Raw genomic sequence first — 19,339 nt, 5'->3', positions numbered from 1 at the left:
AAGCCAAAATGTCCTACAAAGAAGCTGCAATAAAGAAAACCCAAAGTTTGTGAGGATCTCAGTCCAGAGTAGTATATGAAGGGGAAATGAAATATCCAGGTAACCATAACAGAGCTCCTTAACAGAAAAGATTGGAAAACCAACCACGGTAAACTATTTAAAATTTTATTTTCTTCCTATGCCTTTCTTGTTTCAGTTGTCTCGCATATCAAGAGGCTTTCTGTTTGACAAACAATAACATTGATGAGAAAATTTTTTATGTATTTGTAGAAGTCTGTCTCAGCCTAGATCCATCCTGAATGTCACTGGAGCTCCTGAGAATAGTCTTTAAGATGTGTAATTGATTATGTGTGTCTCCAGGGAAATATTTGGAGTTAATTCATTGTAAGGACTAGAGAAATATTTAGTCTTTCACTCCCCCCACCACCAAACACAATGTTTCTGTTTTACATAAGATCTAGTATTGAAACATTGCAGGTAATAGTGGTCATCATTATTTCTGATCCACTTGCTATGAGCTCTGCACATACTAGAGTTTCCCACCCTCCACACTGTTGACACTGAGGCCAGATGATTCTTTGTCCTGGGGACTGTTTTATGAATTATTGGATTCTAGCAGCATCTTTGACCTGTACTCACTTGATACCAGTCACACCTCTTCTCTAGTTGTGTGAACCAAAAATGTCACTAACCTTTGCCAAATGTCCCTTCAAGGAAGGGGGGTTGAAAGGGTGCACAAAATCATCTCTACTTGAGAACCATTGGTATATATGACAATTTATTTGTAACCTATTTATTCTCATTGTAATCCTGCATTGTAGGCATTATTATGCCTAGTTTAAAAATATGAAGACTAAGATTTATAGGATTTATGGCTGAGTCTTTGAACCACAATCTTTTTTCTGCTCACTATACTATTTATCTCCATGTTTAAAGACTTATTCACTGAATTTTCTGAAAAATTTAACTTTCATTGCAGAAGCATCCTTGTGATATGATTCTAGGATTGTAATAGATCATATGACCACATTGAGTATATGAAGGACAATAGGTCAAGATTTTCTTTTAGGGTTGCTCTGCCCCACCGAGCCTACTCCTAATCTACTTTTCTATTCTGTTACAGTCTCATGATTATGTTTACATGGCAAAGACATCAAAACTTTTGGGTGTCTTTGATTGTTGACCAATTTTTAGGAGAAAGAATGTTTTGAGTGTGTTAGATGAGGGAAGAAGGAGGAATTCAAATAAATCTTTATAATTTATAAAAATATTGGTTTATGTTCATACTAAAGAGCCAGCTTATAATCATAATTGTGAATGAGTTTGCATATTCGTGCATCTGTCCAAATATTTAGGAGCTCTCAATAATTTAATAAATGGATTCATATGGGAAACGAAAGAATGGTATTATCTCTTTTTCCATTCATGGCCGGCTTCTGGAATCACTTCGTATCATGCTCTAAATTGCCTTTGGAAAGTTCTAGCTGCTTACCCAATAGATGAATTTCGTCCCTCAGTTCACCAAAGGCAACTGTTTGGTTTTAAATTATACATTTTTTAACCTGATTCTCTAGCACAGAAATTGAGGCCCAAAATATCTGTTGAATGAATGAATAAATGAGTATATGAATTCATGTCAGATGAATAAGTAATTGTCATATTCTTGAATTCTGGTTACAAATAAAAGATGTTTCACTGACATTAGTTGCAATGATTCATCTGCAAAATGAAATAGAGTATTAAAGATGGTCATTTCTTCAATTTCTAAAACTTCAGCTCCCTCTCCCCTCCAATTTATTTGGAGTGTGAGGTGAGGAAGAAGGTAGTATTGATTCCTTTTTTTTAAAAAAGATTTTATTTATTATTCATGAGATACTCAGAAAGAGGCAGAAACATAGGCAGAGGGAGAGGCAGGCTCCCTGTGGGGAGCCTGACGTGGAACTCAATCCTGGGACCCCAGAATCACACCCTGAGCCAAGGCAGATGCTCAACTTGCTGAGCCACCCAGGCATCCCAGTATTGATTCTTTTTAAAGGAAGAGTTAGGTATTTGGGAAGGTAAGGCTTTTGCACTTCAAACATTCATTACCTGGAGAAAACAAAGCATAGAGTATAAGGAAAGAAGGAACTATTACTTTTTATCTGTGTTTCTAAAATAAAAGGAATCTGAAGTTTTCTTTTGAATGTTATAATTGGCTTTTTAATCTATAGAAATCACACATATCTATCATAATTCAATTTTTAAAAGAGCTATGTATACAAATTATCAGAATAAATAGTAATATAAATAGAAAAATTAGTTATTTGGTATGATTTGACAAAACAGAGCAAAGCAAATAAAACCACTTTACAACTGATTGTGTTGACCAAGAATTTTGAATTTTTATAACTATGAAATGTTAGTGTTAGTGTTAGTATTTAATTTACTGGCATTTTCCTTGTTCTTTCTACAAGTATATTATGATTTTAAAATTATGGAATGTCATATTTTGGAAGCTGAAAGTAATCCAGTATTATACATGCCAAACCCATCTCCCTATTTAAAAAAAAAAAAAAAAAAAAAGAGGCAGTTGAAGAAACAAGCATTGAAACCAAGTGAAACAGTTAAGTTATACCTGATCCTTGTCTTCCTTTTCCAACTAAATAGAAATGTAACTAAAATGTTAAAGTTTTAATTTGTGAAATGGCTTTTTATTCTAATGTTTTGGCTCCTAGGAGTACTCTTAGCAAAGAACATCTAGCAAAAATTCTTCCTCTAAATTTGTCATTCAGATGACATAAGTTGAGATTCCTGCCAATTAAGGCAGGAGGCTTTGGGTTAGCTTCTTAGCCATTCTTTGTCTCAATTGACTCTCCTAGCAAATAAGTGCTTCAACTATGATCCTTTGAAATTCCTTCTAGTATTACTTGTCTAATTCCAACTCCTATTAAGTTTTCCTTCCAGAAAAAGCAAACTTCTTTTCTTAACCTCAAGATGAAAAGGGTTAAAATCTGTTTTAAGTATTTATTTTGGGAGGTGTTTTTTTAAATTTATTTTTTGGTCCATTGAACTGCTTGCTCTTTGACTATCTGAGAGAAATTTCTATGAATACCTCTCTTTAAAAATAACTTTTGATATGGAAAGTTCAAATCCATAATGAACATCAGGAATTTTGAAAGAGTTTCACAGCCTAAAAAAGACCATCATAAGAGGCACACAGGTAATAAATTTCCCAAGAAAGACACTACCAACAGCAAATACTTCTTGGGCACCCATTCTGTGCCCAGTTCTTGTCTCCTTTTACTTGATCTCTTTACTGATCACATCTGCATCTGGACTTTGAACTGCCATGTGTAATTCTTATTTCATTGCACAAAATCTCTTCTGAGATCTCGAGCTACACTGACAATTGGGTGTTGGAAATAATTTCCACACACTTGTCCTACTGGTACCTCAAATATAGAAAGTCTCAGACTCTTTTCCACTCACCTTCTAATTGCAGTCTCTTCTAATACTTCCCATCCATGTGGACAGTGCCTTCAGTCTTCTCATTCAATACACCTGGAAGACCCTGAGAGCAGATGAAGGACAACAGGATTCAAAAAGAAGAGGTGAACACAGAAGATGGAGATACAGAAGGTGAGAAAACAAGCAAAAGATTTTTATAATTGGCCAGGCATGAGAGGATAAAGGTTTGGAATGGGGAATGGGGATGAACATGCTGTGAATGAATGAATGTTAAAACATATAGTATCATTAATTTTTATTTTTTATTAACAAGCACATAGAAAGAGCATGCTCATTTTTGTTGAAAGCATGGAGGGAATGTAAAATCTGAAAATTGCAACCATGTTCAAACAAATTGTGGCTTGGCTCAATGTGGTTTGGAGCAAAGAAAGACAATGAGACGTTTGCTTTTTCAGTGTGAACTCCACACGGAGCCATGCTTTGGAAAAGGTTAGCAACTTACTCTTCACTTTGTGGCTCATGAGAACGTCATTTAAAGGCTTGGCCCATCACACTCAGTTCCTTTTCCTATATCAAAACATGTGGTGACATGTCCAAAGAGGGAATGTCAACACATTGATAATTTTCTAGAGAATTAAATATATTTCTATGCCAGTCGATCAGCATACATGAATTTTAAATTGCATTTTATACATAGCTATCAAAATATGTCAGAAATGTAAATTCTTTTTGAAATCTGTGCTCCCATCGCTTTGCAAATAAGATTTTAAAATTTTAATGCAGAAAAAAGATAAGGTTCTCAGATGACTGTCTTGTTCAGGATCATAGCATAGTTAAGAAACATCTGACATGATGCCTTAAAACTTCTTATATGATAAATTCTGAGATCTTTCAATATAATCTCCCAAATATTACGTTACACAGTAAGTCAGGAATCGGGGGTGGGGGTTGACTCAAATTCAGAACCCCAGACCCAACTTCTCTTCATCCTTTCTGCTTCCCAAATGAGGTCTTCCAGACCTTGTAAAATCACCAAAAGGTCTCCTGCCTTGGTGTCTTCCATATAAAATAGTTGTTGAGATTAATAAGAGTTCTGTGTCTACAGCAATTTAGGAGATTGCTTATAGGTTTTTTCCATCAGAAAAAAAAATAGAAGAAAACATGTGCATTAATCTGATTTTAGTTTCTTTGTTCTACTTTTAGAGGAAACAATGAGTATAAAAATGTATGTTCTTTCTGTGATTTCTCCCAGGCATGTCCCTTTTTATTTCTCAGGCAAAGGTGGCTGGCTGCCTTCTGAATGGGAAGATGAGGCTCCATGGCCTTTTTCACCCACCCGTTATGCAGAGTCGGCTTTCCACCATTTAGAATTTAGTGCATCTTTGGTGAAGCCTGACAGGTACATGGAGGGTCGGTGGAGGAGGTTGAAGGAAGGTACGAAGGCTAAGAAAGCAACCACATAATTTACAATCCTCATGCCCGTAAAAGCACAGCAAGCAGGTAAGGTCGAGTGTGCTGTCACTGGGGCACCAGCCAGGCCTCCAAAAGCTACAGGATCTCATTTCATTATCCCATGACCTGCATCGCAGTGCACAAACGTCCCACTCTAGGACCATAGCTAATCTACTGTGACAGAACGGGAAAACAATAGCACAACTCTGCAGCTTCACTTTCCAACAGGGAGGCCAAATGCAAACCACAGAGCTAGCACTGCCTGGTGGCCAACATTCCTTTGGAGACCAGCAATGACAAGTCAGAATATCCAGAACTTATGATTAAACTCTGATTCTGTGACTTCACAGCTGTGACCACAATGCTGCATCGCTTTCAAGGGCATGGGCACTGGGTTCAGTTTGCTGCCATCTATGAGCTGCATAACCTCTACTTTATGTGTCCAATTTCAGCTTCTTTAACTATAAAATGGTGATCAGAATAGAGCCAAACACTTAGGGAAGTTAAGACAAATGAAAAAAACTAATCCATGTAAAATGAATAATACAAGTCATGGCTATCATAAGCATGCTGCTAAATACTAGCCTTTAGGGTTACAATAGACATTTCACCAGTATACCTTCGATATGTCCACTTAATTTCTTTAGCTCAAGCTATATACTTTTGGCTGTTCATCTCCTCAATTCTTCAAAGAGACTCTCCTCAATTTCTACACATCAGCTTGATCAACATGGCAAGTCAGAGCAATTAAAAACTCACATCTTGACCATACCGTCACAACTATCAGAATGGCCGAGAAAATAGTTACAAGTGTGTTCTGAAAAGGAGAGATCAACAAAATGTTTCTAGTGTGCTCCACACAATCTGTGATCATTGCTTATAATCAGTTCTTACCCAGCTCACCTCGAGACAGTGTAAAATCACAATAAGGATACCACTGAAGGAAAATAATTGATCTCATGAGCCATTTTACCACTTAGAAAACACGATATCACAGCAGATCACAGATAGTATCTTACAGTAAAGAGTGCCATTAATATTAGGGAATGCTGCATGCAGATTCTGAAATGGAACTCTTCATTCAGACCGGCCTTTGTATCAGTGACTCCTTTTGTTACTGGACAGGGTAATAAAGAAGGTAGCTGTCAAGGTCCACTCTTTACTTTTCAGATTTGAAAAGAAAATGATCCATGGGGATGTTTTTGATCTACAGTGAAATGTAATATTCTCTTCAGCAGATGACATAAGTATCACTATCTTGGGTGGGGGGCAGGTGGGGACAGAGAGGACCCTGCATATTTTTTGCTTGTTTCCTCTCTCATCAACTGGAAACGTGACAGTGTTAGTAGCAAACCTTCTATCCAGTGTATAAAAACCCAGCACTTAGGCATTTTTGAGTGATAATTCAATAGGATTAAATTACACTCATGTGACAGCTCAACCTCACTAATGAGGTACATTTCAGTAAACTGTTGACAGAACTGTCTGGAAGGTTTCTTTAATTTACCAACATGTAAGAACATGGGAAAAGCATTAGTCAACTAGATGAAGATGAATAAGTAGAGAGGTCTAGGGGTATTTTACATTAATACCTGACAACCTGAAAGGGTTTTTGTCACCTGCTCTATTTAGCCCAAGGCAGGCACAAAATAACTGGTTACCTGTTAGTGTGAATGACTTATCAAAGCAATGAAAGGAATTATCTTAAAGAGGGCTGAGTGGAAAATATGTCAGAGGAATTTCTTCTCCTTCCAGTTAACAGAAAGAGTGCTCCTTGCAAAGTAGGTGATGGCTGCAATAAAAAGTTAAAAGAATGTTTCAAATCTTTGCAGACAGCTACACCAACTTTCATTTTTCAAATTCTTTGAGTATGTCCTTACAGATGAAAACATCTGTCTGTATAGATTTCTAGCCAGCTATTGATTGGGAATAATGTAGAGTTGCCCAACTAAGTAATTTATCCCAAGACAAGGAAAGAAAGAAAATATAGGAAACATAAAAGAACAATAAGAATGAGACAAGGAAATCTGCTCATCAAGGCATCAAATGCTTATAGAAAACCTTTTCTAGCTCAGATTACAGTGGCCGATAAGAAGAAGGCAATATAATCATTTGCATCCTTTGAAAAATATTCTGAAATGATTGTTTCTCTAGCGTTTGGCAAGCAATACCATAGAAGAGAAAAAGCAGATTAACTTTAGCTACTGGATGAACATGATAACCGGTAGGGGGTGCTATCGAATCCAAAATAGATGTTTAGGTTCCAAACTCTACCTGTTTTAATAGGTTTTCAATAGTTAATAATCATACTAAAAGTCTTAATTTATAGATATGTTCTCAGGAGAAGGTGCGGCCACAAGGGAAACATGGGTCCAATGATGGAAATACTATCTGACTGCATCTATTGCTCAGAAACTGCTCTAAACAGCTGAGCATTTTAGAAAAATTAAGAGAGAAAAATAATTAAGCCAGTAATGATACCTTTAATTCTTGAGTACCACACATGTTAGAGGAGGTTGTGGGTTTAGCTAATCCAAGCCATCGGCCAATCCAAGAAGCACACCTATTTCATTTTGAAAGCAGAGTAAACTTTATAGTGTTTCCTCATAGCAAGTTACATTTCTCATTTCACCTTGATATGGGTATCGTTCTAATGATTTAGCATTTCCAGAATACACAGTGAGATGTTGAAGGTCCCTGGGAGACAGGCTAGGAGAGAGAATATGGAACGATTTAAAGGTAAGAAACCAAACTTTTCCAGGCTTAGCTGTGCCAGCTTGAAATGCACTACACTACCTGAGAGGTAACAACAGTAAGGAAGTCAGTGTTATTGTCAACACACACACATAAAAAGGTTCAAGCTGGACTGTGGAGTAAGAGAGAAATTCTGCCAACAGAAAAGCTCTAGGAGGTCTGAAAACACTGATAAAGTGTTTGCCAAACAGAAGGGAAGTATCACTAAAGGAATCCAGGCTAGACTTCTTTTGCTGGTCTCAGACACTATCTCTGACTCTAAGTGTTATTTTCCATATCGATAATAATCATAATGACAATAATTACTAACATTTGCCCCATGCTCTGTTATTCACAAAGAACTTTCATCTCCTCATTTGTTCCAGTGAGGTAAGTAGGGTCAGGGTTTTTGTTTGTTTGTTTGTTTGTTTTTTTAAACACTTGACAAAGTTGACTTCAGTGATTGCCCATTTGAGGTACAAAAGCTGCCAAGTAAGACAGAAACTCAGGTCCTCTGATTCCAAATCCAAGTACTTCTTTCACTGTGCTAAACTATACCAAAATACCAACTGGTGGAACATCCAGATGCAAAGTTGTAGGCTCTGAGGATGGCTGATACAACCAAAATGGGAATCAAAGAGCAGTCCTCATAGAGAATTATGGAGAAAGAATCCTAGAGGAGTCCTCATAAGGAATTCTAGAGAAAGAATTCCAACTCTCTACTCCCAGGCAACTTGATTCTATCTTTTCTTTTTTCCCAACTATGTAAAAAATGGAGAGGGGGCTATTTCCAATGTAGCAAAGGCCATTCCTTTCAAATTCTTTCACTTTCCAGAACAAGACAAAATTAAAATAAAGATAAACTAGCAACAGAGAAAGAAAATAATTTAGGGATCCCTGGGTGGCGCAGCGGTTTGGCGCCTGCCTTTGGCCCAGGGCGCGATCCTGGAGACCCGGGATCGAATCCCACGTCGGGCTCCCGGTGCATGGAGCCTGCTTCTCCTTCTGCCTATGTCTCTCTCTCTCTCTCTCTGTGTGTGACTATCATAAATAAATAAAAATTAAAAAAAAAAGAAAATAATTTAGAATTCACAACTATAAAATATTTTAGTAAAAGGTTTTAGTTGAAAATACTATCTTTAACAATCATTCTTTTCTCACCCAACAATGTGTACATAATACTTGATGAATCTTGGGCCATATCTACTTACAATATGGCTCCAAATAGTTTTAGGTTAAAAGGATTGTTCTGGCTGTTACTCTGACCAAGTAACACTCAACTGTCAAACAATAGCTTAATATAAATAGGTTTTTTTAAAGATTTTATTTATTTATTCATGAGAGACACAGAGTGAGAGAGAGGCAGAGAAGAGGGAGGAGCAGCAGGTTCCATACAGAGAGGCAATGCAGGACTTAATCTCGGGACTCTGGGATCATGCCCTGAGCCAAAGGCAGAGTCTCAAGTGTCTCTTAATGTAAATAGTTTTAAAATCAAAAATAACCCAATTTTGTGTAGCATTGATTCAGCTATCTAATCAATTATTTTGTAAAGTTTCAATAACAGTAATAGCTGATAATAGCCAAGAATTTTTGACCGCTTGCTAAGAGCTAAAAACTACACCTACAAGCATTACGTAATTTCATCCCGTCATATGGTCAGTGCTGTTATTAGCTGCACAGAGAATATGCAAAAAGCAAACTCAGAGCCTGGGTACACTGTCCACATTGCACAGCTAATAATCAGCAGAGCCACCACTAGAATCCAGGTTTGACAATTCCAGAGTCCAGACCCTTCACTCTTCATGCTGGATTGACTTTACTTAGATCAGGTCCTGTTTCTTTCTCATGTTTTGCTATGTTACTAATTCTGGTTCTTGAACCCAAAGATAGCTTGGTTTGGAAAGATGGAATGAAGTCGAATCAACTGAGATCAACATGAAATATAGATTAATAAAAAAAATCTGCTTTCTTATCAATGGGGAAGGTTGGTGCCAAGCTGAGTAACCAGTGCATGGCCAGGAACAGCACCAGAAGTGGTCACCTTCAAATAAATGAATCCTCCAGATAGACTTGAATTTGTATACCAAGATATATTACAAAGATTTTCATATTGTTTATGATAGGAAAAGAAAAAAATTAGATGGAATCAAAGGAATAAATAAAGTCTGGCAAACACATACAGTAGAATACATACAACCATTAAAAGAAGTTAAATAGCTTCATATGTGCTAATACAGATAAATTACTAACATGTATTAAGTAGAAAATCAAGGTGTTGACTAGTATGTCTGGTGTGTCACCAAATATTTTTAAAAATATTGATGTACAAGCTTCCACAAAATATAATATCACTAGAAGGATCTATAAGATTCTGGTATTAATTGTCTCTGGAATGGGTAACTGATTCAGGGAAGAGACAAAGGCTACTACTTACTATATAATTATTTATATTGTTCCAAATATTCTTTATCATGTGCATGAATTACTTAAAAGTATTTTACCATTAATAAAAAAAAATAGGTGCTCAATCAATGTTTATTGGCCTAAACGAAGATTAGAACACATGGGCCATGTTAATCCAGAAACACTGTATTTGAAAACAGACAAAAATTTTAAATTTGGCTCTGTCATAAACTAGGAGGGCAGAGTTTCTTTATATAAGGTCCTTAATCTTTTAGCCGCAATTTCATTCATGAGAAATTGGTATAACAGTATCTACTCTATATGTTCATGAGGATCAGATGAGATAAAACACAGTACAGCATTCTCCAAATCATCATTATTGTTTTTGCTGCCATTGTGGTGGTGTACTGAGGAGGCAGGCTCTGGTCCTGATTAGGAAGCCATGCTGTCAGAAGGGTGAGGCCTAGCATGGGTGGTTAGACTCACTACATCGAGGGATCAACCAAAGGCTTGCCAAATACTCCCTTCCCTTCATAGCATATTCATATTGTTTTGCAACAGGATATTAAAATATTTATAATTTCCTTTTAAGACAAAGGAAAATATTTGCTTGGAGAAATACCTGAATGATTCTTTGGAGTAGAAGCAAACCTGAAAGGGACTTTGATGAGACAGAGAGAAAGTCTTGTTCCTTTGAAGAAGAAGGTGAAGATCAGAGAGGGAGGGATGAAGGCTGAGACCAAAAAAAGGTCGGAGGCTGGGGCACCTGGGAGGTTCAATGGTTGAGCGTCTGCCTTTGGCTCAGGTTGTGATCCCAGGATCTTGGGATTAGTCCCTCAACGCTTCCCTTCAGGGGGCCTGCTTCTCCCTCTGCCTATGTCTCTGCCTCTCTCTGTGTGTCTCTCATGAATAAATAAAGTCTTAAAAAAAAAAAAAAGGCCAGGGACTCAGCAATGTGACACCATCATACCCCATGTCACTGAAACCATAGCATGGTGAAGGGGAGCAGAGTTTGGGGGAATCCAGTGAAAAGACTATGTACAAAATTCATAGGTTCTCTCAACACAAATGAGACAAGGTGTCTGGGTAGCTCAGTCAGTTAAGCATCTGCCTCCGGCTCTGATCATGACCCTAGAGTCCTGGGATCGAGGACTGCATTGGGCTCCCTGTTCCCTGGGAAGCCTGCTTCTACCTCTCCCTCTGCCTGCTAACCCCCTGCCCATGTGCTCTCTGTGTCAAATAAATAAATAAAATCTGGGAAAAAAAGACAACAGAGACAGGGAGAATTAGAGAAAGATCCAGAGGGAGAAGTACAAGGAAATAAAAACCATAAAAACCCAAGGCCTCTCAAGGATTGAGAACCAGCCCAGGTTCGTCTTAGGGGCAGGAGCCCCAGCGGACTTCAGGGTCACTTGCTATTTCCCCAAACAGGTACGTGGCCATTAAAGTTCAGTACGCCCTAACGTTAGGCTGAGTTTACAGAACACAGCTCCAGGAGAGTCAGCCCAGAGGATTGATTATACACAATCAGCAGCAGCATTCCTAGGTGAAGCGCAAATTGCTTTCCCTGGTGCTTGACCCTTCCAAACCATAATGATAATTGCTGCTGTGTTGCAAGCTGGGCTTATGAACAACTCAGGGGTTAGTGCCCTCCCCTTAGGAAGGATTCCAAGTTGTAGGGACTGCATACATCTGATGGTGACAAATTGCTAGTTTACCTGCTAATCAGTGCACAGTAGTAGGTATTTTGTAATATCACCAAATCAGGAAACACCACACCTCTCACCTCAATAAAATTAAAAATAAATAAAAGAAAATAATAAAAGAAAAGAAAATCTGCTGCTTCTATAAATTTCTGGCAAGAAATGAAACAGGCTCCATTTTAATCACACGAGCAGTAAATCAAATATCAAATTTAAAACAATGAACTACAAAGAGCCTCCTCAAAGTCACTTAGCATTGATAAATTAGTAATGTATTATTAAATTATTCATATCTTTTTTTTTCCTTTGGACTATAATGATATACTGTACACAGCACTGATAATTTACTTAGGCTGAGTCCATTCATTTAATTATGCTGCTAAACTTGGTAGGCCAATTGGTCATCATGAGAGTTTCCAGGCAAGCTAATCACAAATATATAGAACATGTCCCATATTGTCCCCAGCGGCTAAGTGCTAAAATGCTATTTAGTGCTCAGAAGGTTAATGTCCTGCTTATGTAAATTGTCCAATTTAACATTCAGCAGCAGTATCATAAATTTTGGCTCCAGGATTTCATTAAACGTATGTTCAAACTAGTTGACCTTAAAGGTTAACAAGCACAAGTTAAACAGGACAATTATTTAACTCACTTCTTATCAAGAGACTGAAGCGCCCTCGCCATTTAATAGCTCGGCATACTTCACAATTAGAATTCGTATAAGGTCTCTGATAAAACTGTAGGTCATGAATTTTCATAAGGATGTCAGATAATAACTATTTATCTGCACTTGTTTTTCTTTCTTATAAACTTAAACTTTGATCTTAACATTCAATTAGAAATGATTCCACAGAGAAGGACTAGGTGACTCAAGCAGCTAGTGTTGGCTTTCATTCTGGTCTGCTCATGGATTTAAAACATTGTACCTGTATTGTCATTCATGGAAATAAATGGAAAAGTCAAGAGACTCGCTGTGAGGTGTGCAGAGCTCAAATGAGGCATCTGGCCCAACACTGAGTTACACTATCACCTACTGTTTTGGGACATCAGACCAAACATTATTTTTTTCTTAAAAGACCCTCAAAAGCCTATTAACCTACTGGAGAAATGGCATTGTCCTTTTCATTTATATTATGATGAGTTTTAATATGGTAGAACAGAAAGTTAGATCATTTGAGGCATTCTTTTCCTGCGTCTAGTTTTCTCTCCTGGCTCTTTTTGGACATTTTGAAATATTGAGCAAAGCTGTGGGAGACACTACCCCCGGCTGTGGTGACATGTGGAGAGAAGGCATGCACTTCTCTACGGATGGGTTCAGGCAATGGCTTTGGGGACACACTATGCTGGTAACCACATACCAGTATTCTCAACCACTGACAGCCTCTGTACACCAGGAAAGGCACAGGAAACACTCTCTCCTTGCAGGTTCAACTGTCCCTACTACACAGTATTTGGTAGATAAAGCAGCTACTAAGAACAAACAGGATTTTTATTAATAAATCACCCACTGAATTTCTGTTAGCGGAAAAGGAGCAAAACATGTCAAAACTGCCTATGGGTACATTTACTGGGGGCATAATACATAATTTTTAAAATTTTGTAATGTTCATAAAAATATAATTAAATGTAACTATAGGAAAGGGACAGATGGGTGTGTAGGCGGATGGATAAATATTAAATAATACCTATGCTTGGCTCAGTTCTTTTCTTTGCACTTTTTATTCCCAGAGGTTACTTATTGTGAAGAGCTATTTAAAGAAATAATATAAAGAAGAAATATTTTCTAGCATGAAAAAATGTGACAGTGTTTTATACCCTCTTGTGTTGCTCTTCATCCAGACTTCATCTTGTGAATATTGGCTTCAAATCCTGCCTGAAAGGGGACATAAATAAAGTGAAATGGCTAATGGACTAAAAACACTTATGATCAGGTTTTCATAACTAACATTATTGATAGCTTCTTTCGCACATGCACTCACACATAGCGCAATATCCATTTCTAAAGTAAGATTTAGAGCCCTATTTGCAATAAAAAGACTAGCACATGCAAATAAAGAATGCAAGGGTGAGGCCAGCAGATGGCATTCCCCCTAGAGAAGGAGAGAATGCCTCCTCCCAAAGCAAAGCTGACCACAGGGGAAACAGAACACCTTTCCAGATTTCAGAGTGCCTGGGTTTTTCACCGTGTCCTGTAATGGTCTTCAGGGACACAGAGTGGTTTAGTTCTGAATTTGGAAACGACCACTCATTTCTACCTAATGACATCAGTATTTGAACTCGGTCAGATAAATAGGTGTATATGTCTGTACGTTAAAACAATAACATGATTGTCACGTGGGAAATGTAACATCGTACAAATTAGGAGGCTGGCGAGATGGGAGTTATTTTCAGAAAATTTGGTGCTTCCCATGTCAATCTTAAGGTGGTCTTTCTGGGTTTTTCCTTATTGAAGTTCTCCATTTTAGCAAAAATAGTTGAACTTTTCCAATGCCTCGAAATTTATTTTGTGTTAAAAAAGAGTCTTACCAATAAGTCTTTAAAAATATTTTAGCTGTAGTTACAATGAGAAGGTGCTAACAAAGCAGAAAGGATTTTATCTGCTTCTTGCTATTTAAATACAGTTGGGGGGCATATTTTTTTTTATATTTTAGTTCATATTATTCCTACGTTAGCAGAAAAAAAATTTCCTCAAAATCTGGACTTTAATATTCTATGAAACATGAATTCTAGATTATGTGGTAAACTGTCAATTATGGCTTTATTAAATTAGATCAATTAGAAAGGGCATTTGATTTAAGGAATTGGTATAGTTATTCATGTGTACAGCTTCTATTACAGTAGAGTCCCCTCCTTCAATTATGTTGAAAATACAGAAACACTGGAATCTTGGTGTACTGCCCCCCTCAGGGGGAACTGTGCATTAATATTGGAATTTGTCTAATATTGGGTACAGCGTAGGGAATAGAGTCAATGGTATTGTCATAACTTTGTATGGTGACAGATGGTAACTAGCTACACTTGTGGTAAGCTGGCATAATGTATAAAGTTGTTGATTCAGACACTAATGTAACATTTTCTGTCAACTAACTTTTATATATATATATACACATATAACCATATAAATATAAATATCTATATTTGAACTTGTCATCTCTGTATTCTAAAGAATGGTGGTAAGTTCAGAGTCATACAGCAATCAAGAACAAAATCTTTCTCCTGAGAAAAAAACGAGAACCATATGATCCTCTCAATAGATGCAGAGAAAGCATTTGACAAAATACAGCATCCATTCCTGATCAAAATTCTTCAGAGTGTAGGAATAGAGGGAACATTCCTCAGCATCTTAAAAGCCATCTATGAAAAGCCCACAGCAAATATCATTCTCAATGGGGAAACACTGGGAGCCTTTCTCCTAAGATCAGGAACACGACAGGATGTCCACTCTCACCACTGCTATTCAGCATAGTACTAGAAGTCTAAACCTCAGCAATCAGACAACAACAACAAAAATAAATAAAAGGCATTCAAATTGGCAAGGAAGGAAAGCCCGGGTGGCTCAGCAGTTTAGCGCTGCCTTCAGCCCAGGGTGTGATCCTGGAATCCCCAGGATCGAGTCCCACGTCAGGCTCCCTGCATGGAGCTTGCTTCTCCCTCTGCCTGTGTCTCCGACTCTCTCTCTCTGTGTCTCTCATGAGTAAATTAATAAAATCTTTAAAAAAAAATTGGCAAGGAAGAAGTCAAACTCTCCCTCTACTCAGATGACATGATACTGTACATAGAAAACCCAAAAGACTCCACCCCAAGATTGCTAGAACTCATACACCAATTCGGCAGTGTGGCAGGATACAAAAATCAATGCCCACAAATCAGTGGCATTTCTATACACTAACAATGAGACTGAAGAAAGAGAAATTAAGGAGTCAACCCTATTTACAATTGCACCCAAAAGCACAAGATACCTAGGAATAAACCTAACCAAAGAAGTAAAGGATCTATACCCTAAAAACTACAGCACACTTCTGAAAGAAATCGAGGAAGACACAAAGAGATGGAAAAATATTCCATGCTCATGGATTGGATGAATTAATATTGTGAAAATATCAATGCTACCCAGGGCAATTTACACATTTAATGCAATCCCTATCAAAATATCATGAATGTTCTTCAGAGAGTTGGAACAAATAATCTTAAGATTTGTGTGTAATCAGAAAAGACCCTGAATAGCAAGGGGAATATTGAAAAAGAAAACCAGAGCCGGGGGCATCACAATGCCAGATTTCAAGTTGTACTACAAAGCTGTGATCATCAAGACAGTGTGGTATGGGCACAAAAACAGACACATAGATCAATGGAACAGGATAGAGAATCCAGAAATGGCCCTCAACTCGATGGCCAACTAATATTCAACAAAGCAGGAAAGACTATCCATTGGAAAAGGACAGTCTCTTCAATAAATGGTGCTGGGAAAACTGGACAGCCACGTGCAGAAGAAGGAAACTAGACCATTCTCTTACACCACACACAGAGATAAACTCTAAATGGATGAAAGATCTAAATGTGAGACAAGAATCCATCAAAATCCTAGAGGAGAATATAGGCAACACCCTTTTGAACTTGGCCACAGCAACTTCTTGCAAGATACATCTATGAAGGCAAGGGAAACAGAAGCAAAATGAACTATGGGACTTCATCAAGATAAGAAAGCTTCTGCACAGCAAAAGAAACAGTCCACAAGACTAAAAAACAACCTACAGAATGGGAGAAGATATTTGCAAATGACATATCAGATAAAGGGCTAGTATCCAAGATCTATAAAGAACTTATTAAACTCAACAGCAAAGAAACAAACAATCCAATCATGAAATGGGCAATAGACATGAACAGAAATCTCACAGAGGAAGACATAGACATGGTCAACAAGCAGGTGAGAAAATGCTCCGCATCACTTGCCATCAGGGAAATACAAATCAAAACCACAATGAGATACCACCTCACACCAGTGAGAATGGGGAAAATTAACAAGGCAGGAAACAACAAATGTTGGAGAGGATGTGGAGAAAGGGGAACCCTCTTGCACTGTTGGTGGGAATGTGAACTGGTGCAGCCACTCTGGAAAACTGTGTGGAGGTTCCTCAAAGAGTTAAAAATAGACCTGCCCTACGACCCAGCAATTGCACTGCTGGGGATTTGCCCCAAAGATACAGATGCAATGAAACACCGGGACACCTGCACCCCGATGTTTATAGCAGCAATGTCCATAATAGCCAAACTGTGGAAGGAGCCTCGGTGTCCATCGACAGATGAATGGATAAAGAAGATGTGGTTTATGTATACAATGGAATATTAATTAGCCATTAGAAATGACGAATACCCACCATTTGCTTTGATGTGGTTGGAACTGGAGGGTATTATACTTAGTGAAGTAAGTCAAACGGAGAAGAACAATCATATGGTTTCACACATACGGGGAATATAAAAAATAGTGAAAGGGATTACAGGGGAAAGGAGAGAAAATGAGTGGAAAAAATCAGAAAGGGTGACAAAACATGAGAGACTCCTAACTCTGGGAAATGAACAAGGGGGAGTGGAAGGGGAAGTGGGCAGGGGGTTGGGGTGCCTGGGTGACAGGCACTGAAGGGGGCACTTGATGGGATGAGCACTGGGTGTTACACTATATGTTGGCAAATCAAACTCCAATAAAAAAACATACATATAAAAAAACTTTCTCTCTTCTTTCAGAATCCCATGGTCCCCAAAAATACTATTACTGGAAGAAAAAAAAAATGTCTTATACAGAGATTTGTAACAGGGATTTCAAGCACAGTAGTATCCATGTTTAGTTGCAAGTTCTTAGTTTTGTCCTTTCTTCTGTCCAAATAGGAAAGTTATAGAGAACAAAGAAAGATGTGTAAAGGGTGGTGCAATATGACTACAAATTTTCCATAAATGGAAAATTTTTCCATAAATGAGTCATTGCTCAGAGCCATGCGTAGGCCTCACTGACGGTAGCAGACACAAGGACAGATGTAATCAATGATATCCTCGAGGAAGCTAGGAACGGTTACGCTAGTGTGGCACTGCTCCCGCATCTCCTCATTGCCTCCACTCTCACCTTCTGTGGAAAGAAGGGCCAGCTATCCAAATCACAAATCCAACCTGCTACAGGCTAGTATTCACCCAGATATTGTCCATTACAGGAGAGACAGGTCAAACGTATGCCAAGTCATGCAATATTTAGGGTTATGAACCCTGGTTGACCTTGGGATCGCTGCCAGCTGGGTAAAGAGAGATGGAAGACATGCTAGCAAAAGAGAGGGAAGGAGGTTGTTGTGTACTGACTTGTCTCTCCAGAAACATGTTGAAATCTTAATCTCTGGTACCTGTGAATGGGATCTTACCTGGAAATAGGGTCTTTGCGGATGTAATCGTGCTAAATTGAGGACATAGATTAGAGTGCCCCCTACCTCCAATAACTGGTCGTCCTTATAAAGAAAGAGAAGTTCTGGGACACAGAGAGACCTGTGGTTTATGATAGAGGCAGAGATTGGAGTGACATATCTATAGGCCAAGGATTGCAGGCATCTTTCTAGAAGCTAGCGGAGAGGCATGGAACACGTGTCTCCCTCAGAGCATCAGAAGGAGGAAACCCTGCTGACACTTTGATTTTGGAAACTCTGAGTCTCCAGCATGATGAAAGAATAAATTCCTTGATTTGAAGCCACCCAGTACGTGGCACTTTGAGGCAGCCCTAGAAAACTAATGCAGAGGTGAACAGGAACTTGACCCGCTTTCCTTTTCCGAGTTCCTGCCAGCAGATCCCTGGACCAGACTCTGTTCATACTCTCCTGAACAGACCTCTCAAACTGGCATTTATTACACAACATGCAGAGAACCACAGCTCAGAAGCCTTGATGTTTTTCCCAAATGACCAGTGACTCCAGTAAGTGACACTTGATTTTGTTCCAGTTCCTTAGAATTGGTTGTTAGCTTCTATTAATTTTTTCCTTACATCCTAAATTTAAAAGAAGAAGGTCCATAACTTTTCTCCCGTATCTTTCTCTAAAAACACAGCTCTCTCAAACCTTCTAAAAGTCATCAAGCACCACACTTCTCTGGTCATGCTCTTAATGGCAGGCAGGAACAGGCAAACATGACTGACTGCTCCAGCATGTTTAGAATTTCCTTCTTTAAGTCTTAGGTTTGGACCTGAAACGCCTTTGGTGGAAGGAAAGTGGATCCCATAGCTCCTGCCAGTCTACCTGCAGTCACTATGACAATGTTTTCTCACAGGGTTGACATCTATGAGCTTTTCAGACAAGACTGCCCAGGTGCTAGCTGTCAATTTAAGGCTGGATGACCATAAAACAACATAAAGTACTCACTGTCTGTAACATCCACAGCTCAGAAATGGGGCTCAAAAAGAAAAGTGTTTGGAGTTATGAATCACAGACCATTTTGTGTCAGGTTTCCAATGCCCATGACTTGTCCAGGGTTAGACGGGTATGATACAAAAACCGGGACTGGTTTTCACTCTCAGCACATACTTCATATAAGTGAGTTATTCATGATAGCATATATCTCCTTGAAACTATTACTAGTAT

The 19,339-nt window shown here is 38.3% G+C and overlaps 1 protein-coding gene across 1 annotated transcript in view; it reads right to left on the bottom strand.

Annotated features, from left to right (window-relative positions):
• Nucleotides 1-19,339, bottom strand: part of LOC144307134 (uncharacterized) — a 64,795-nt gene that overhangs the window by 27,093 nt on the left and 18,363 nt on the right. Inside the window, exons 3-4 of the mRNA XM_077886664.1 lie at nucleotides 13,554-13,611; nucleotides 3,469-3,550 (exon numbers count right to left, since the gene is read on the bottom strand). Coding sequence (XP_077742790.1) covers nucleotides 13,570-13,611 — 42 coding nt within the window. The 3' untranslated portion in view covers nucleotides 3,469-3,550; nucleotides 13,554-13,569. The remainder of the gene's footprint in view (nucleotides 1-3,468; nucleotides 3,551-13,553; nucleotides 13,612-19,339) is intronic.

The sequence above is a fragment of the Canis aureus genome, chromosome 38 (assembly GCF_053574225.1).
Source record: "Canis aureus isolate CA01 chromosome 38, VMU_Caureus_v.1.0, whole genome shotgun sequence".
NCBI lineage: Eukaryota > Metazoa > Chordata > Mammalia > Carnivora > Canidae > Canis > Canis aureus.
This window is presented reverse-complemented; position numbering and strand designations above follow the sequence as displayed.